Consider the following 20,838-nt stretch of genomic DNA (forward strand, 5'->3'; position numbering starts at 1 on the left):
ATAAAGATTATCATAACCTGATAAAAAACCAGAACCAACCAATTTTGAATCATGAAACAAACTAAATTTTCCACTCCCAAATGAACAAGAATAACCAAATTTGTCCAAAACAGAAATAGAAATTAAATTTCGTCTAAAAGATGGTACAATAAATGTTTCATCAAGATCCAAATAAAAACCAGTTTTTAACAATAATCTAAATTTTCCAATTGCTTCAACTTGAACCGTCTTGCCATCACCCACATAGATGTATCTTTCACCATCATTTGGTTTTCGGTAACTCAGGCAACCCTGCATAGACACACTGATATGAGTTGTTGCACCAGAATCTATCCACCATGTGTGTCTAGGTACAGAAGTTAAATTAACCTTAAAATAAACCAAGTTGAGAAGCATACCTTTCTTAGCACGCCATGCATGATAATTAGTTCAATGCTTCTTCACATGCCCTACAACTCCACAAAAGAAACAACCATTGACTTCATATTCATTTGATTTCTTTTGTTGTTTCCTTTGAGGTGTTGTAACTGCAACTTCCTTATCTTTTTTCCTTTTCAATCCCTTGCCCTTATACTTTGAGGTAGAGGCAATATGAGCACTTTCTGTCTTATCTTGCTTCAATCTTTCTTCTTCCTGAACACAATGTGAGATGAGCTCATTTAGAGACCAAGTCTCTTTCTGACAATTATAGCTCACCTTAAACTGACCAAATTGTGTTGGAAGAGAAATCAGAACTAAATGCACCAACAAGTTCTTAGAGAGTTCTAACTTAAGTTCTTTTAGTTTTGAAGCAATATGAGACATCTCCATGATGTACTCCCTAATGTTGCCTTTACCCATATACTTCTTTGAAATTAGGTTTGCCAAGAGTGTACCTATCTCAGACTTTTCATTCTTAACAAACCTTTTTTCAATTTCTGCAAGGAACTCCTTAGCTGTATTTATATTTTCAGATATTGTGCCTCGGAATGCTTCTGGAATGGCTTTCTTCATGATCATTAGACTCATGCGATTTGACTTCTCCCACATTTCCATTTCCCTCTTATTTTCAGAGGTACTTGTATCCGTAAGAGGTGGGGGTGAGTCTATCCTTAACGCAAGGTTAAGATCCATTACTCCAAGAACTATTAAGACATTGTCTTTCCAGGACTTGAAGTTTGAGCCATTTAATATAGGAATAGATTTGACATTAGCAGTAATATTGGCAGGATCATTCATAACTGAATTGAGAACAACAAACAAAATACACTCATATAAGTCTCAAAAGAATAAAAATTAAATTCAAATACAAATAAATCTCATTTCAAGATACCGGTAATACATTAATATTTTATCTTTGGATAAAATTTTAATTATTCAATGATACATTGATGCAATAATAAAATGCTAATTGTTCTTACCAGAAATCTGCCGTAGAGGTGATTCTCCTGGTAAGATCGGTGAGCCTCCTTCACGGATATGCTGATGCTCCAAGACGGGGGTGGTACCTGCAAAAGAGACTCCGATGCCAAAGCTAGGGTTTGTATGAGTAATAGTCTCGTATATATAATGCACGTACCTTGGAGTGATTTAGGTTTACTTTGGGCTTTGGGCCTGAGATAAGATATGACATGATATAATATGATTAAATGAGGGATCTCGTCTAAGGCGGGATCCCGGGGTTCAATTATGATTTGCTTAAATACCAGGCTGACGTCGTCCAGTGCATGTCCGAGGTCGTCTTGCATTGTTGTGCCAAGCTCGGAGCTCAGATTCGTAGTACGGATAGTACACTAGCCCCCCGAGCTCTGAAGACCGTAGGTTGAGGAGTTAAGGCCGAGCTCGCTGGGGGGGAAGTGACCTTTAACGTACGCTGCTTGTAGAGGTTCCATGTGTCACAACTGTTCATTTCCCGGAAACGTGTGAGCAGCGTGTCGGGGGAAATGACGGTTATGCAATGATGTTTTGTAATTAATGGATTGTTAGGTGTGCCCCTTGGTTGACACGTGTCGTGACGGTTTTGAATTTGGGGGAAAGTTTTTTTCTTTTCTCTCACTCGCGCCTCTTCGTCTCTTTCACTTTACTCTTCTTATTTTTGCTTTTGGCTTCTCGAATACGATAACTCTTCCTGCCTTCTTGCTTTCGCTCGTCTCCTCTCTTCATCTTTTCTGTGCTTCCGCCGCCGTTTCCGGTAACCCATTCCTTGTTAGGGTTATTTTCTGAGGAGGAGTACCAGGTACTTCTTTTTTACTGTTTCTTCTCTCTTTCTCCCCAAATCCTCTTCGGGTTTTCTCCTTCTTTTAATGGCGGGTGGGAGTGGTGTAGGTTCTTCTACGCCTGCCAGGGGCAGGGCGCGTGGCAAAGCGATGGCCGCTGGAAGGGTCGCTGTTGAGAAGAAGGACCCGCCGCCACCTAGGGACCTGGAGCCAGGCATCCCTGGTTACGACTGGGTTAAACGCGAGGTGGCAGAGGTCCAGAGCATTTTCCAATCTTTTCTTGAAGTAAATACAGTTCGGAGGACGCATAGGGTTTGTGATCCTTCTATCTCCCATATGATTTGGCTTGAGCCTTGTCAGACCGATGAGGGTGTGTATATGGGGAAGCCTACTGACCCTCCCCATTTCTATATGTATCAATGCTTTTTTAGGGATTTAGGCGTCTGTCTTCCCTTCACTCAGTTCGAGTGTGATTTTTTGAATTTTATCAATGCGGCTCCTTGCCAGTTGCATCCCAACAGTTGGGGTTTTTTGATGGCTTTTCAAGTCCTGTGTACAGTTTTGGGGTTAGAGGTGTCTCTTCGCGTCTTTCTTCATTTTTATCAACTAAAGATGGGCGTTCCGCCTTATGGCATTTTGTCCTTGAATGGGAGTAGGGATGGGGGTCTGTTTACGCTCTACTCCCAGTCATATAAAAATTTTAAACACGAGTTCTTCCGGGTCACTCTTGTGGGTGTCAACCCTTTGGAGGATGAGGTGTTCCACTTCGACGGTTTGCCGAAATTTCCTTTTTATTGGTGCCCCAAACCGTCTAGGTTCACGGTTTGGGTGACCTGAAAGTGACGGCTTCGGAGGCGGCCGCCATTAAAGACCTTGCTGCGCTACCTCACCCGTTGGATTGCAAGCTCGTTCTGTCGCTTGCAAATTCGTCTTACAGGGAGAGGGGCTTAGAGAGTGAGTATTCCGTGTTTTGGTAGTTTGCTAGGACTTGTGTAGTTTCCTTTTGCTGACGTGTTTCTATTTTTTGTTTGCAGGCATTATGGGGAAAAACTTGTGGCGCGAGCTTAAGCATCGCTACAACGTTACCAAGCTCGAGGTTCCCGAGCCCCTGGAGGAGGATGCTGCCCCCCTGAGGACACACCGAAAAAGAAAGAGGGGGGAGAAGGAGGTCGGGGGGACCTCCGCCCCTCGTGATGCTAAGGAGGTGACCTCCAAGGTCGCTGATGTTGATGTGGTGGACCTTACTAAGAGTCTGCCGTCTAAAGAGGTTCCTTCAATGGTTGCTGAGGAGGTGGCCCGAACTGCTAAGCTTGCTGTGTAGGCCGCCGAGGTGAGTATCTTATTGCATTGTTCATTTTTTCGTGTTGACTTTATTGCTTGGTTTGCTGAGACGATATGGGTCCTCTTGTAGGCCGGGGTGGCCGTCGCCGAGGTGGAAGCCCAGGCTGCTGAGCAAGTTGCTCGAGTTGCCGAGGTGGTGAGTACCTTATCTCTTGGGCTTTTCGTTTATCTTTTTATTATGCTTTTCTTGTCTTTTGATCTGAGGTCATTTCAGGCAGGAAATGCTGCCGGGCTGACGACCTCCGGCCCTGGGCCGGCTGCTCCAACTGCCGGGGTGGTGCCCTCAGCCATTGAGTGGGTCGCTGAAGCTGTTGGGGTAAGTAGTGCTTGCTTAATTTTGTGGTTCCTGGTATGTTGCCTTGTTCGTTTTTTTGACTTAAGGCTGGTTTTCGCAGGCGAGGTCGGAGGTCCCTATTGCGGACTTTGTAGATGCTGAGCAGGGGGCGCCGGCTTCTGCCTCTGCTGAAGTTCATGGAGAGGGTCTAAGCCGTGGGGTTCCCTCGTCTGCCGCCACGGCTTCGGCACCGCCATTTGGCTCGTCGCAGGGGGCTTCCCGGAGCCGATACTTATCTCATCGCTTCGGGAAGGGCCTTTCGAAGGTACGGCTGGACCATGTAAGTGCCTCGGCCGACATGGACTCGCTGTGGAGCGCGGGGGTGACCGCCGAAAGGTTCTTCCCTCAGGGCTCGTTGAGTTTCGATGACCAGGGGTTGATAGTAGAGGGCGATGGGCATAATGAGCCACTGAAAGGCTAGGTGGGTCAGCAACAGGAGGAATTGGCTAAGCAGCAAGAAGAGCTGGCCAAGCTGAGGGGTCGACTTCAACCCTGGAAGGATGTGAACAAGATCCTGAGGGAAGAGAACCAGGCTCTCAGCACTGCCCTTGGTGAGGCGAAGCTGCAGGAAGCCGAGCTCCGATCTGCCCGGGGCGACCTTGCGAGGGTGCAGAAGTCTCTTGAGATCGCCTTGCGGTCTAACGAGACTTATGCCTCTCAGGTGGGGGAGCTGCAGGAGCTCGTCGCCTTCTCTCAAGGCCGCGCTCGCTCTTTGGAAGATGAGGTGACGTCTTCCCGTGGCCAAGTGTGGGCTCTGGAGGATATTGTGTCCTCTCTCAAAGGGGAGTTGGCGGCGGCTGAGGAGCGCCTCCGCAACGAGGTCATCCTTGAGGGTCGGGAGGATGAGATTGCCTCCTTAAGGGCAGAGCTGGCGGAGCTCGCGGCGGGGAAGGCGACTGTGGAAGGGAGGCTCACAGAGGCCGAGCGCTCCGTGGTAGTGGAACACAAAAGGGGTTTTCAGAAGGCTGCACGTCAGGCACGTCTCCTTGCTCCCGGGTTCGACTTTTCTTCCATGCATGTGGAGAAGGTGGTCCGCTTTGGGAGGCTGGTTAAGGAGGACGATGTCCACGACAGTTCTAGTGAGAATGCCTCAGCCTAGGCCACCTTTGTAATAACTCAGTTTACCCTTCCTTTGTTGTGTTTGAACTCCGTGACCTTGTATATATTCACTTTGTTTATTTGCTCTTGTTTTTTGCTGTTTGCCTACTTCTAGGCCTTCTTTTGGTGTCTGTTGTATGTTTTTGTGCGCGGTGATGCCTTTGGCCGAGTCAGAGTTTGAACTTGACCTCGTGATTTTGTCAGGTAACTCATCGAGATTCGGAGTTGACCTTGGTTTTTGTGAAGCGACACGTTGTGAAAGTTCGACCCGTCGTTAGGTTAACGTGTTAAATTTTGTATCCGATCTTACATTATCGTTTCAGATAAATGGGTAGAGGTTCGTACTCGACCTCGAGTTTGAGCAAAACGGTTTAATTAAGGTTTGAACTTGGTGTTAGGTGATTTCATTAAGGTTCGGACTCGACCTTTAACGAAAGTGTCGAGCTTCGTACTTGGCCTTTAAATTTTAGTAAAACGATGTAACTAAGGTTCGAACTCGACCTTATGTGGGAAATTCGAGGTTCGTCCTCGACCTAAGATTTTGCATTTTTGGGGTTCGTACTTGACTTCGTATTTGAGTAAACGATTCAATTAAGGTTCGAACTCGACCTTAGGTGAGAGTGCCGAGGTTCGTCTTCGACTTCGCATTTGAGTAAATGATTTAATTAGGGTTCGAACCCGACCTTAAGGTTCGAACTCGACCTTATGTGGGAAATCCGAGGTTCGTCCTCGACCTAAGATTTTGCATTTTTGAGGTTCGTACTCGACCTCACTTTGAGATAAACGATGTAATGAAGGCTCGAATTCGACCTTTAAGTGAGAATATTGAGGTTCGTACTCGACCTCGGATTTACGTGTTCGAGGTTCGTACTCGACCTCACTTTGAGATAAACGATGTAATGAAGGTTCGAATTCGACCTTTAAGTGAGAATATTGAGGTTCGTACTCGACCTTGGATTTACGTGTTCAAGGTTCGTACTCGACCTCACTTTGAGATAAACGATGTAATGAAGGTTCGAATTCGACCTTTAAGTGAGAATATTGAGGTTCGTACTCGAGCTCAGATTTACGTGTTCGAGGTTCGTACTCGACTTCACTTTGAGATAAACGATGTAATGAAGGTTCGAATTCGACCTTTAAGTGAGAATATTGAGGTTTGTACTCGACCTCGGATTTACGTGTTCGAGGTTCGTACTCGACCTCACTTTGAGATAAACGATGTAATGAAGGTTCGAATTCGACCTTTAAGTGAGAATATTGAGGTTCGTACTCGACCTCGGATTTATGTGTTCGAGGTTCGTACTCGACCTCACTTTGAGATAAACGATGTAATGAAGGTTCAAATTTGACCTTTAAGTGAGAATATTAAGGTTCATACTCGACCTCGGATTTACATGTTCGAGGTTCGTACTCGACCTCACTTTGAGATAAACTATGTAATGAAGGTTTGAATTCGACCTTTAAGTGAGAATATTGAGGTTCGTACTCGACCTCGGATTTACGTGTTCGAGGTTCGTACTCGACCTCACTTTGAGATAAACGATGTAATGAAGGTTCGAATTCGACCTTTAAGTGAGAATATTGAGGTTCGTACTCGACCTCAGATTTACGTGTTCGAGGTTCGTACTCGACCTCACTTTGAGATAAACGATGTAATGAAGGTTCGAATTCGACCTTTAAGTGAGAATATTGAGGTTCGTACTCGACCTCGATTTTGGGATATACACTTTAACTAAGGTTCGGTTTCGACCTTTAACAAAAGTGTCGAGGTTCGTATTCGACCTCGGAATTTGCATTTGCTCGTTTTAGGGTTCGCTTTCATCCTTCATATAAACAGAAAAAATAAGAATACGGATTGAGCAAAAATGAGTAATTTTATTTATTGTATCTTCGTGCCTCGTTAAAAACCCTCTCAGTCCAAGGCTGAGGCGGGAAAAGAGTGCACAACTTTGTTCATACTGATAAATTAAAAGAAGAGGTAAGACTTAAGGGGCTGCGGTTAGGGGACCCCCCTTGCTTTGCTTGCTGGATGAGGAGACCTTCAAGCTCTCGGCGTAACATTGCCGAGCTGTCTTCTGGTTTGCCTTGACAGTGATAATTTTACCGCCATTTCCTAGGAACTTCATGGTGAGGTGTGGAGTGGATACCACCGCTCCGAGCTGATTTAAGGTTGGTCTCCCGATGATGATGTTGTAGGAAGTGTTGGCTTCCACGAGGAGGTACCGGACCATGACCCGCCTTGTATCTGGTGGCGTTCCAAAAGTTGTTAATAAGTCTACGTGCCCCTGAGTGTGAACTCGCTCTCCTGCGAAGCCGACTAGGGGCTCCGTGTGAGGTTGGATGAGAGAGTGGGGAATGTCTAACTTGAGGAAAGTCGGCCAGTAGAGGACGTCGGCAGAGCTTCCCTGGTCAATGAGTGTTTTCTGCACTTTCCAGTTAGCTATTTCCACAACGATGACCATGGGGTCATCTTGGTTGGGGCTGACACCGGCGTAGTCTTCGTTAGAGAAGGAGATCGGCGACGAGCTTTGGTGGAGGGCCGAGGTGGTAGAGTGGATGCAGTTGATGCTCAGCAGGTGTCTTCTTCGAGCCGAGCTACTGGCGCCTCCCCCTGCAAAGCCACCTGCAATTGTGTTGATTACTCCCTGTAAGGGAGCCGATTCTGTTTCCTGACTTATCTCCGCTTGTACTGCGCCGCTGGCATTTTGCTGAGAGCCTGGGTGTGGGTCGGTGCGAGTTCCCGAACCGCGGCCTCTACCTCGTCCCCGACCGCCGTAGCCACCTCGGTTACCCTGCTGTCGCTGGACGTATTGGCCGAGGTGGCCTGCCTGAATGAGCTCTTTGATACGGTCCTTGAGCGTGCGGCATTCCTCCGTGGTGTGACCATAGTTCCTGTGGTACCTACAGTGCTTGGACTTGTCGGCACTGTTGGGGGTGTGACCCGGTGGTGGAAGGGCGAACAAGTTGATGTTGCTGGCTTCCTCTAGGATGTGGACTCTGGTCGCATTTAGGGGAGTGTAGAAGTCGTATCTCCCCCCTCTGTTTGCCTTAGTTGACTTCTTGAACTAGCTGTCATTGTTGACTTTGATTTTGTCCTTATGCCCTTGTTCCGGCCTCGCTGGACCTTTTCCGCGAACCTGGTCATGGAAAGCGGAGTGCTCCTCCATCTAGATGTACCCGGCCGCGCGAGCACGGAGCTCGGTCATGGAAAGCGGAGTGCTCCTCCATCTAGATGTACCCGGCCGCGCGAGCACGGAGCTCGTCCAAGTCGCGAGGGGGATTCCGGCACAGGCTGTCAACGAAGGGGCCTGCCTTGAGGGCCATGAGCATGGAGTGCAGGCGACCTCGGGATTTAAGTTTCTGATTCTCACCGAGATGCTAGAGAAACGCTCCATGAAAGTTCGCAGAGGTTCGTCGTCGTTCTGCCTGAGGTTGGCCAAAGTGGTCGAGGTTGTGTGGTGAGGTCGGCTTATGGCGTATTGCACCGTGAACCGCTGGATTAAGGTGTTGAAGCTGTCTATGGACCTGGCGGGTAGCTGGGTGTACCAGTGGAGTGCAGCTCCCCTGAGCGAGGTCGGAAAAACCCTACACAGGATAGCATCACTGTTAGTGTAGAGGTTTACTTGGGTTGTGTACAGGTCGATGTGCTCATTGGGGTCTGTCGTGCCGTCATAGCGGTCGAGGTGGAGAGACTTCTATCCGCGGGGGAGTGGAGTCTCCATAATGTCGTCCACGAAAGGATGATGGCGAAAGGTTTCTTGGCCCTCTATGACATGAGTGGGGGTTTTGCTGACATCGTGCCCCGACTTGTGTGTCGATATGTGAGACCGGTGCGTGGTGGGACGTGAAGTTGGTGCCTTGGTTGTCGTCCGGGAGTGAGAGGCTGAGTGCGCCTCATCCTCGTGAGCGTTGCTCTCGTGAGGCGGGTTGTTAGAGGGGCGTCGAGGTAGTTGAGCGCGAATGTGCTCGTTCTCGGCGCGTAGTGCTGCGAGGTCTACTTCATTGGCGGCCCGAATTGCCGCTAGGTCGTTTTCGTGCTGTGCACGTAGGTTGCGTAAGTCGGTGTCGTGCTGTTGTCGCATCTGCTCGACTTGGTCGATCAGTCGCCTCAAAGTTGCAGCGTCGCTATCCATGGTAGTTGAGTGATTTGCGTCGTTTGTTACTCGTCTGTTATGGCTTCTGGTAGAAACCATACAAGTGGCCGATAAGAGTTGTCTTGATCAGCCCCACGGTGGGCGCCAAATGTTCTTACCGGAAATCTGCCGTAGAGGTGATTCTCCTGGTAAGATCAGTGAGCCTCCTTCGCGGGTACGCTGATGCTCCAAGACGGGGGTGGTACCTGCAAAAGAGACTCTGATGCCAAAGTTAGGGTTTGTATGAGTAATAGTCTCGTATATATAATGCACGTACCTTGGAGTGATTTAGGTTTACTTTGGGCTTTGGGCCTGAGATAAGATATGACATGATATAATATGATTAAATGAGGGATCTTGTCTAAGGCGGGATCCCGAGGTTCAGTTATGATTTGCTTAAATACCGGGCTGACGTCGTCCAGCACGTGTCCCAGGTCGTCTTGCATTGTTGTGCCGAGCTCGGAGCTCGAATTCGCAGTACGGATAGTACACTAATAATAAGAACATGTCAAATAATAAACCTTCCTTTGGGCTGATTTAATATTTACACGTAAAAAAGAAACCAAATAATTATTACGCATTTATCACCACAAGTACACATGTAATTATGTAAAATATTAACCTTCCTTTGGGTCGACTAATACACACATAAGTTACAAGATCACAACCTTTTATATTTTAAAATAAATTAATTTTCACAAAAGAGGTCACTTTGGTGACATGTTGTTTCAATTAATTAATCTTAAAATATATATATAAACCTTTATTTTTACTATTTTAGTATTTGAATTTAATTAATATTTTTTAAATTTATATATACACACAAATCAACCTTTATTGTAATGATATGTAAGTTCCTTTTTTTTAATAATAAATAAAAATATTACCGTGTGTATATATAAAAATCAAACTGATTATAAAATCAATTATTATTGCAATAATGTAAACATATTAAATCAAATGAATTCTCAATATAAAAAATAATTAATACATTAAACGTTGGACATAATATATATTAATGTATCAGTTTAAAACCAAATGAATTCATAATTTAAAGACGAATTAAATTCGTAACTGAATTCGAAATCAATTGCAATATATAACATATCAATTTAAAAAAAAAATTTAATTCGTAATTGAAATCGAAATCAATTAGCATAAAGAGATATAATAGTATATCAATTTAATACATAATCTGTGAGAATCATCAAGAAATTTATGTCAAAATATAAAAGACTATTATTTGATTCTTCATAACCAATTAGTCGTAAATCCCAAAATTGATATAAAAATCATACCTTTCATACAATATAATTTACTAAATTCAATACATGCTTGTAAATGTTCAATATATCAAACAAATATTATGTATCAAACGCAAATCAAAAGTTCAGACTAATTAAATATAATATGCGTCTAATATATCACCTTAAAATTAATTAAAATTGTAAATTGAAACTGAAACCAATCCAATCAATTGCATTCAACCATAGTAATGAAAACAAATTGTAGAAATAAACTTTACTAGAAGCAAACTCCATTAAAATCAAATAAACAACTAGCATTCCATGTTACGGTGCATATGAAAATCCATTTTCCAAATTACATAAAGGAATTTCAAAAAATATATAAATAAATAAATCAGCCAACAATTAAAGTCCTTTTCTCCTTACTATAATATTCAGAAGATACATATATTGGATTTTCTTTCAACTGTACATGCATGGTGGATTTATATAATACTATAATGAAGAAACATGTCCAAAATATTCTTAATGATAAAACATGATAAATGACTCTGATACCAATTGTTAGAACCAAATTTAAACTTTTGATGAAAGCCATCATCTATATAAAAATAAAAAAATTATCATGTTAATCACTAGAAACAATAAGCGGAAGCATACCTGAATTCATGATGATAAGAGAGCGGTGCGGTTTGGCCTTCCAGATCAACACGTACTCTCTTGAGAGAACCCTTTAATTTTCTCTCTGTCTCTCTCTAATAATGGGATGTCAGAAAAGAAAAGAACGTCGTGTGATCTGGGGACCTAACCTATTTGTAGACAGTCATAAGGTCTTTTGGTATTTCTATTTTAACCCATCACAAAATAGAATTACCCTTTAGTTACCACACATTAAAGGTTCCATAACCTTTTAGATACATAACTGTCAAAATAATTTATACATCATTAGATCACTTTAATTTGGCATTATGTGTCCTTAATATATAATTATTCACATATAAGACCAACGTTGGATTAAGGATCCAACAGGGTATACCCGATACCCAACGAGAACGAGGATAGGGATGAAAATCATATACCCTACGAGTACGGGGACAGGAATGGGTTTGACTCGCAGGGACGGGTATCATAAAACCCGTACCCGACCTGCTCAGTTACCATCTCAAGTTCTCTCATGCTTGCTGATAAACAAGGGTTCAACCAGATCCAGATAACTCTTATGTTACATGGTCTTCTTAGCTTTGCTGTGTTCATTGTCTTCTAAGCACAAGTAGATGGTTTCATTTTTTTTTTGTCTTTCCTTAGATTGGTGAACACAAGTTTTATGTAGATGTTTGTTCCGCATATCAATTGCTTTTGAATGCGTGCGATATATCAATATCATCAATAATCTTATTTTTAGAAAAATTACAGCATCCTCGTTATATAAACACATTTTGTTTATTTTAAATTTTAGTTAGGATCTTAAGAAGAAGAATAAAGTGAATATAGTAAGAAATTATACAACATTTTATTCCATTATGTTTCTAGTATTTGGTTATTTATATAATTTTCATTTGCATACCAATGTTTGGGTATGTGATGTATCAGTATTAATAATAAATCAGGTTTTAAGAAAGATAATTACTAAAAATGAATGAAGAATAGTGATCCTATATGACTGATGGATGTGCAGGGAAGTAGCGGAAACAGTAACTCATGTGATAATGTATGCAACAATCTTCGTCATCCATGGTAAAGTGAGGAAATAAAAAACGTAAAATTAAGCCATAGAAACTAAGTCATAAAAGAACGTGTTAAGAGCTTCCAAAAAGGAGTTCGGTGTTGATACAAAACTTACAAGTTTAGCGGCCACTTCTTTTACACTAACAGACATAAGGACGGATGACTTTGAAAATTCCTATGAATATCAAACTAAAAAGCACAAAAAAGACAATGGTCCCTCCACCCACAGCCAAAAAGGCTGATATTTCAATTAAACCCCCCTCGACAATATATCCGGTCGTTGCATCATATATAGTCGATATGCAACACAATGTAAGAACTCCCAAAAATATATTGGAGGGTACACAAAAATGGAGTGACCAAGCGACTATGACAGTTCCAATGCTATTCAGGATAACTAGTGCACCCCAAATCATTATTAAGAAAAACTTGTGAACAGCTTCTTCAAGGCTTAATATAGATTCTGTCCTGTAGCCCGCATCAATGAATTGGGTTAAACTGTTGAAAGGATGGACCATGAAGCAAATCTTTGAGATATTTATTACCCATAAAAGATTCCATGCGTAATACGAGTACCTCCGGTCATTTTCATTTGTCAAAATTATTTCCTATTATTGTACATAAATGAAAAATAAGTAAGTACAAAAGTATTATTCATTAAAAAAAAAAACATTTCTTACTTCGGAAAAGAAAGAAAGAAAATCGCGGGAAAAGAAAGAAAGAAAAAAGAAAAATTCACTTACAGATTCCGTGGAAAACCATCCTCTTCTCATTCTTCTCATTTTCTCGCAGCAGGTTGACTCGCTCGCTTTCTCTCTACGGATTCGAACCCTCGTCTTCGTTGCAAAAGTATCTGAAACTTAATCTCTATGGCTCGCTCGCTCTGTTTAAATATAAAAGTGGTAATTATAATTATACTGAAAGTTACATATAACAAATAATTCTCACTTATAATTCTTTTAAAATTAATTATCAATAATAAAAATAATATTTTACAGTAATATAAATTATTTGTTTTAATATAATCTACATATTTAAAAATATTTGCTTATAAAATTTGTAAATATAATTTATATATTTATTGGTGGATATAATTTATATATTTATTTGAAAATATAATTTAGATTCATCACTGCACTGGTATATATATACATATATATAGTATCTACCAAGGATCTAAAGTTGAGTTAATGGTATTAAAGATTTACAAAATAAAAAAGTAATATTGTCTGAGCAAAAACCACTACCAATACTAATGTTGACGCTAAATAAAGGTATAAGAAAGTCGCGGATACTTTTCTCTTGATCCAAAAGTCATGGCCTAAAATCCAATCACTATCCATGTGGAATAATCTATTCTGCCTGCTTTGGCTTAACAAGGACTAGTGCCAGACATTTAATAATCCAATAAGAATTTATATTTATTCATTCTTAAAATTGCAACATGTAAACAAGCACATATAAATCAATCAGATGGACAAAATAAACAAGTCAAGTGCCAGATAATGATTAAACAGGGTTTTGCCAATTTGACCAAATTTACCATTGCATGAGCTATGAAAAACTATCCATACTTAATCAAATGCAAAAGTTTAAATAATACCTATTATTGTTGGCTGGCAAAACTTCTAATTGTGTCAGCTGTCCTATTTCATTTGGAAGGCCACCCAATTTATTATTGGAAGCATGCAGCTCCCTTAAAGAGGTAAGAGATCCGAGTGCTGGTGGAAAAGTAGTTAAACTGCATAATTCATGTTAAATAAGCAAAATTACATTATGATTAAAAGACATAATTCTCGATCATCTTGAAACATAAAGATCTAGCAGCCAAAGTTTTTCTTCCAACTATGCAAAGAATTTAACAAAATGAACAGAAATAACATTAAACCAAAATAGCTGAAGTAACGTTTACATTAGTTTAAGACACCTCTAGCATTTTACATTTAACTCCAAAGCAATATGCAGAAACATGAAAACAATATAATTACTCCACCCCATTTTCTTTGGGCAGGGGACCAGCTACAAAAAATTATTATCGTTTGGATGTATAAACAAAAATCCATTGTTCATGCAATACGTACATATCGCATTGAAATTGAAAATGATAACATCTACTCACTTGTTATGGTTTAATGATAATATAGTTAGGTACTTCAGAGTTGTTAGTCCATCCCACCTAATTGATTCATCCACTATCTCATTTGCATTAATGAATAGTTTCTACATTGTTTTTGAAAATAGCAAGTAGTGTTAAATATTGCTACCAACAAAAATATTCGAATGCAGCAGAAACTAAAGCTATAAAGAGAGAAAGAGAAGTTCAGCTTACCTCTAGACCAGTAAGACCTGCAATTTTAACAGGGACATTTTTAATGGGACTGTGGTTGAAATCTAGAACTCTTGCAGAAGACCCACAAACCCACACTTCATCAGGTATGGCCTATTTAAATTGAAATTCTAGAAAAAATGAGAAGAAATTTCATAAAATAATCCACAAGCAATTAAATATTCTTAAAAAAGAAATTTGATTTTATTTTCCTGAGTTTTCCTTTTCCTTATTGGTTGTTTTAATACTTCCTCTCATTTCTAGGTTCACCAAGGTACAGAGCAATTTCTCATGGTTATCTCTAAAGGACTAGACAAGAATACAATATTCTTATTGACTTTTCAGTAAAAGCTCTATTTACAGCCCAGAACTTGAGTTGTTAGAATTCCTTGATTCATAACCCACATGTTCTTGTTGGCTTACTCTGTTTCATAGAATTAAGATAGACTTTACTGTTTACAAGACTAAAGTGAACAGTGATGGCAGAACATATCCTTCCACCACAAGTATTATTGTATTTGGTAAAAGGATCTAGAGAAAGAAAAAAAGTAATATATACAAGCCAGTATCATTTATGGCGATGACTGATGATGAGGTAGACCATTACAAATGAGAAAGAAAATTCCAAGTTCCAAAAAGAACAAGTGATGATGACTATGATCATCCTAATTCCTACACACTATGTTGAAGTCAAATCCTCTTGAATCTTGGTATACATGCGTTCCAAGAACTCATAAGTAGTAATCATGGTTGTGGCAGACATGGACATGAAGGCCCATCTCGGCCCCAAGCCTCTGTAACACGCAACCAACCCACCTTCCTTTACCAAACTCCTAACCGTTTGCACAAAAGTTAAAGGCCTCTTTCTCCTAACCGTTCTTGTAAATCTTAGAATTGAGATTGGCAAGCACGGTTTGGCTCCAACCGCTCCCCTGAACCATGAGTCTATGACTCACGACATCAATTCGGTGTCTAGACGAGCTGCGCTGCCATGGCGAAGGTGACGCCGGCAGCGGCACTAGCGGCAGCCACGGCGGTGGTGTGGGAGATTTTGGCCCAATTGAAATAAATACAGGAAAAAACCCTAATTTTTCATTTGAGTTGAATAAAATGTAATGCATCATAAACCAAAAGATTACCTCAAACACGTCAGCAGTGCTAACTCGACGAAGAACTCGAGCAAGAGGACCACCACGTTTGTCAGTCGATGGTCAACAAGAATTCGTGTCAAAATGGGTTGAGAAGAGAAGAAAGGTATGCTTTACATGGATGTTCGCTCGGGAAGAGTATTTGAGTTTCTACATGCAAACTAACTTTCTGATTTCATTAAGTAAATTATTACCATATATATTTTAATTAGTGTATTAAAAATGATTTTATTACATTTAACAAAATCACATTTAAATTGAATAATTAAAGTAATTCAGGATAATAATTTAATTATATGCAATGTTTGTTTACATTTTTCGTTTCTATAATTAAAATAATTTTTTTAATTATAAACTATAAACCAATTTATTTAAAGATATCAATTATACTTTTACATTATTTTCTTACTTAAATAATAATTTATTGATATTTTTTTTATCTAACCTAATCAGGTTTTTTTCCAGGTAATTAAACTATTTAAACTAATTTAAATATTAATTATAGTTATAAAAAATGTAGTATTATGTAAGTAATAATTTTTATACTCATTTCTTCTATTCTTTATAATTATATACATGAATATGATCGTACTTATGCTTATCACCCCTCAAATTATCCTCATCTTGATAAATATATTTAATGGGTTCCGTTTGGGTTTGGGTACGAGAATGACAGTTAGTGCGTGAGAGAATGAATGTTGGTACGTTTAGGTAAATATGTATTATAATTTGAATTATAATATTTATTAAGAATATTTTAGTATTTTAATATTTAAGGTAACATATCATAAAATAAAATATTGTACTTATTATTATTTTTATTTATTTTAAATATTTTACTTATTTTTAAATTAAATGTTATTAAATATTTTGATATTATTATAAAAAATTACTATGTTATTTTTTATTATCATTAATTTATAAAAATAAAAAAATTTAAAATGACAAATTTTAATAATATTTATTTTTTACTAAATATTCTTTACATCACTTAGAGCATAAAAAAAAAATTGTCCTCCATCCCGCCAAGGTTAACTACAAAAAATTCGTAGGTAATCTGAATTTTTTCATTATCCACCCATCATATGTTATTTACTGAAAATTTCGTAGATAATTAAAAATTATCTACAGAAAAAATTTCGAAGGTAATATTCTATAAATAAATAAACATTATTTACAGAAAAAATTGTTAGACCCCCGTAGCCACTCCCTCCCTTCTCCTTTCTTTGTTGTCCCTCTCACTCTCTTTTCTCATTCTCCCTTCTCCTTTCACTCAAAAATATTTGATACCAATTTCTTCTCCTCAGGCCAAGACTGTGAGCAAGGTGGTCCTTTTCTCGTGGAGTTAGTTGATAGCTGGGCGCTTATCTTTTTCTCCGTTCGTCTTTCGTCTTCTCCTTCGCTTTCCCGGAAGCTCGGAATTTCTTCACCGAGGTAAGGGAAGTTAGTTTTTGCTACGTTTTGGCTGAAAACAAGTTCTAGGAACTCCTTGATTGCTTGGTGTTTGATGATTTTGCTGAGATTGGAGTATGGGGTTTTCGGGGTTCTTTGAGAAATTTTGGGAAATTCTTGTTTTGTTGTTGCATGTACGAAAAGGCATGATTTTTGAGCTGCTGGTTGAAAATGAGACACTTTTCTGGGTTTGCATGTGTTTGGGATGTGATTTTTCGCAGGTTTTGATGAAATTTTTGAAGTAGGTGCGGGTTCCTGTTTGCATTTGCGCCGGGCGCAGTTCTTCGCGCCGGGCGTGAGTTCAAAGTGGGAATCCCTGGGTGAATCGCGCTGGGCGCGGGGGAGAACCACGCCGGGCGCAATAGACCCCTGAAAGTCTCTGGTTGAGAATTTCGCCGGACGCGCTTTTAACGCGCCGAGCGCGCTTGACTTTATAGTCTTAATGAAAGTTGTAGCCTTGGATGTTAGCTTTCCAATGGCGCTGGACTCACTCAAAAAGGAGTTTTAGAACTCCAGATATGGCCGTTTTAGTGAAGAGGGGTCAAGCTGCCAGCATTACTTATAGCTGTTGCGGTTTTTAAAATTTTTAACAAGGTAGTTGAAAGAATTAGGACTTGCTGTCTTCATGAGAGTTGTAGGAAATCTTCTTATCTTTCATATGAGATAAGGATGAGTGTGGTAGGAGTAGTATAACTCCTAATGTGCTATTTTCTGTGAAGGTTGCCATTTCACATTTAGTGATTTGGTTAGGTTGAAAGTTGTTCTAAGTACTTAGGTTGATTGGTGTTGTTTGGGTGGGTAATTTGACAAGATAGATGAGTTGTAAATAATAGGATTGGGTCGTATTATGTGTTGAACATGTCGTACGTTGTGAAATTGTTGATCATGCTGTTTTATGTTGTTAATGATGAAATGCTACGCTGTAATGGATATATATGTATATTGTCGTGCTGAGCTGAGTTGTGAGTAGTAAGCTGTGTTGTATACTACCTAGCTGTACTGGATGCTGATTTTGATGTGCTGCGCTGAGCGCGGCCCTTGTTGCGCTGGGCATGAGACTCCTTGGGAGTCTCTGCCTTGGGCGCCGGGCGCAATACCGCGAGTGAGCCTTGAGCTCTCTAGCTAAGTCCCGCCGGGCGCGGGCGTGCTTGCGCTGGGCGCGCTGGCCCCCTGGTGCTCTCTGATTGCACTGCGCTAGGCGCAACCACGAGTGCGCCGGGCGCGGAGATGTGACTTCACTAATGGATGTTAGAGGTTGTTTATGTTGAGTTCAATTAAAACCTGTTGATTATAATTTGATGACTTGTGGATAACACTGCTTGTTGATGTTGAGTTGTACCAATTGTAAATTGTTATAAGTTGCTATGTTGTGTTGTATCAGTTGTATGCTGTTGTAAGTTGATTATGTTGAGCTATATTAGTTGTATACTATTGTGAGTTGATATGTTGAGCTGTATCAGTTGTATACTGTTGTGAGTTGATATGTTGAGCTGTATCAGTTGTATACTGTTGTGAGTTGATATGTTGAGCTGTATGTTGTGTTGTACTGTGTGTTGATATTGGATGTTGTAGGCCGTAAGGCTGAGGTGTTGTAGGCCGAAAGGCTGAGGTGTTGTAGGCCGTAAGGCTGAGGTGTTGTAGGCTGAAAGGCTGAGGTGTTGTAGGCCGTAAGGCTGAGGTGATGTAGGCCGAAAGGCTGAGGTGATGTAGGCCGAAAGGCTGAGTTGTTGATCACTAAGACTAGAGGAGTTGTTTTCGAAACTTCCTCATCCCATTGTGTGGATTGAGTGGCTGTGGTGCTCTTGGAGCCCAATTTGTTGAAAACCCTCCCTGGGAAGCTGACCCTTGGAGTGGTAACTTGCTGTTCTCCTTTAAGTCTTAGGGGTCTTGTGTGTGGGCAAGGTCGAGGCACACGTGTACAAAGCGACCACGGTTTAGGGGCCCGGTTGACCTATACCGATTACAAGCGACCAATACTAACTTATATGCGTGACGACGCATTGTATGTTTTATTGCTATTATGTTGTATGGTTGATGAGTTGTATGCTGATGATGTGAGATGTGTGCTGTTATTGCCAAATGTTGTGGTATTTTAAGTTAATGTTGTTAAGCTGGTTGATGTGCTGATAATTGTAGCTATTTCCTATTCACATATTTATATATGTATGTTGTTTCTTTTCACTAGCTTACCCTTAGTTGTTTCCATGTGGTTTGGACTGCGATGATCATACTATGTATGGGAGCAGAGCAGGGTTAGACTGGTGATAGTGGCAAGTCTGCAGCTGGCAAAGGGAGGAGTCTTGTTTGGCGAATGTTTGTTTGTTGGGCCACTATCTGGCTACTTTGGTTGTATTTCGTTTGTACACTCTAACTCTAGTCGGATTAGAACATTGTATATATTTAAATTCTAGATCCTATATTTATATACTCGTTCTATCCTGTCTAGTGTTTCCGGTGTGTTGTGGTTGTGAGTGTAGTGACCAGCCAGGTCGTTACTCTTTAGTGGTATCAGAGTAGTTCGAGTCTAGTGGACACTCTTTGGGGGTGGTTCCTTTAGGCTTTTGTTGTGCTGAACTCTGTGTTGTGTTGTCTTGTTGTGTTGGTTGTTGTGGTGTTTTGGTGTGCTGGTGATGGTTGATTGGTTTAGTTATTGTATATTGAAGATGTTGTTACTTCTGTAGACAATGACTAGAACCAATTAGTAGGTAGCCTGTGCCATGGAGATGATGGCTATGGCTATATAGAAGCAAAATGCCTATTTTGCTCAGATGGACACTGATAGAGTTGCAGCTGGTGCAACAAGGCCCGTGGGGTCGCAAGAGAATCAGGATCTAGCTGAGTTCTGGAAATGTCATCCTCCACAATTCAAGGGAGATGCAGACCCAGAGGTAGTTGACCATTGGATCTGTGGGCTGGAGAAGATCTTCACTGTGTTGGGATGTTCTCAGGAGAGGAGGCCGGCATATGCTGTCTACATGTTGGTTGGGGAGGCTGAGCATTGGTGGAAAGGTACTCACCATATGCTTACTGCTAGAGGAGGAGTTGTTGATTCAACTGGTCAAGATGAATAATTGTTGAGGGATGGGGTAGAGTGTTATCTGTTGCTTGTTGCTATGAGTGTGGAGACTGAGAGGGTCATTGCTGAGATTGATGTGGTGAGGAATTTTGCTGAGGTGTTCCCTAATGAGGTGCCTGGGTTGCCTCCTGTTAGGGAGATGGAGTTTAGCATTGACTTGGTTCCAGGTGCGGGGGGGCCGATGGCTCCTGCTGAGCTGGTTGAGCTGAGAGGTCAATTGGAGGACCTGTTGAAGAAGTAGTTGGTGCGGCTGAGTGTTTCGTCATGGGGTGCTCCCGTGCTGTTAGTAAAGAAGAAAGATAGAGGTAGTCAATTGTGTGTTGATTATCGACAGTTGATTAAGTTGACCATTAAGAACAAATATCCACTTCCCCGGATAGATGACTTAATGGGTCAACTGAGGGGATTGTTGTTGATCCGGCTAAGGTGGAGTAGTGTTGTAATGGGAGTGTCCCATAACTGTCACTGATATTTGGAGTTTTGTGGGTTTGGCGGGTTACTATCGAAGGTTCATTGAGGGATTCTCCAAGATAGTAGCGCCTCTAACCCAGCTGACAAGGAAGGAGCAGCCGTTCATTTGGACAGGTGCCTGTGAGTGGAGTTTTGATGAAGTGAAGAGGAGGTTGACTATTTCTCCTGTGTTGGTGTTGTCAGATTCTGGTGAACCTTTTGATGTGTACCGCGATGCTTCTCACCAGGGTCTGGGGTGCGTGCTGATGCAAAACAGGAAAGTAGTGGCATATGCTTCAAGGCAACTGAAGAA

At 41.0% G+C, this 20,838-nt stretch overlaps 1 protein-coding gene and 2 long non-coding RNA genes across 4 annotated transcripts; 1 reads left to right on the forward strand and 2 right to left on the reverse strand.

Annotated features, from left to right (window-relative positions):
* Nucleotides 1–429: 429 nt before the first annotated feature.
* LOC145956158 (uncharacterized) lies at nt 430–1,871 on the reverse strand. The gene is made up of 3 exons (XM_083071725.1): nt 1,841–1,871; nt 1,401–1,487; nt 430–1,220 (listed from the first exon to the last, which is right to left on the reverse strand). The coding sequence occupies exons 1-3, from the start codon at nt 1,869–1,871 to the stop codon at nt 430–432; spliced, it is 909 nt and encodes a 302-aa protein (XP_082927851.1).
* A 10,254-nt stretch (nt 1,872–12,125) lies between these two features.
* On the reverse strand, nt 12,126–15,723 carry LOC109789495 (uncharacterized). 2 transcript variants are annotated; one of them, XR_002238841.3, is made up of 6 exons: nt 15,539–15,723; nt 14,403–14,513; nt 14,193–14,293; nt 13,677–13,814; nt 12,817–12,956; nt 12,126–12,681 (listed from the first exon to the last, which is right to left on the reverse strand). It is a non-coding gene; the product is annotated as an uncharacterized LOC109789495 (long non-coding RNA). The 2 variants fall into 2 exon arrangements; XR_002238840.3 differs by lacking the exon at nt 14,193–14,293 and having other exon boundaries at nt 15,539–15,718.
* A 548-nt stretch (nt 15,724–16,271) lies between these two features.
* On the forward strand, nt 16,272–19,438 carry LOC145955684 (uncharacterized). Its single transcript, XR_014432335.1, has 2 exons — nt 16,272–16,981; nt 19,246–19,438. It is a non-coding gene; the product is annotated as an uncharacterized LOC145955684 (long non-coding RNA).
* The last annotated feature ends 1,400 nt before the right edge of the window (nt 19,439–20,838 follow it).

Source organism: Cajanus cajan, chromosome 3 (genome assembly GCF_000230855.2).
Source record: "Cajanus cajan strain Asha chromosome 3, NIPB_CcT2T_4, whole genome shotgun sequence".
Classification (NCBI taxonomy): domain Eukaryota; kingdom Viridiplantae; phylum Streptophyta; class Magnoliopsida; order Fabales; family Fabaceae; genus Cajanus; species Cajanus cajan.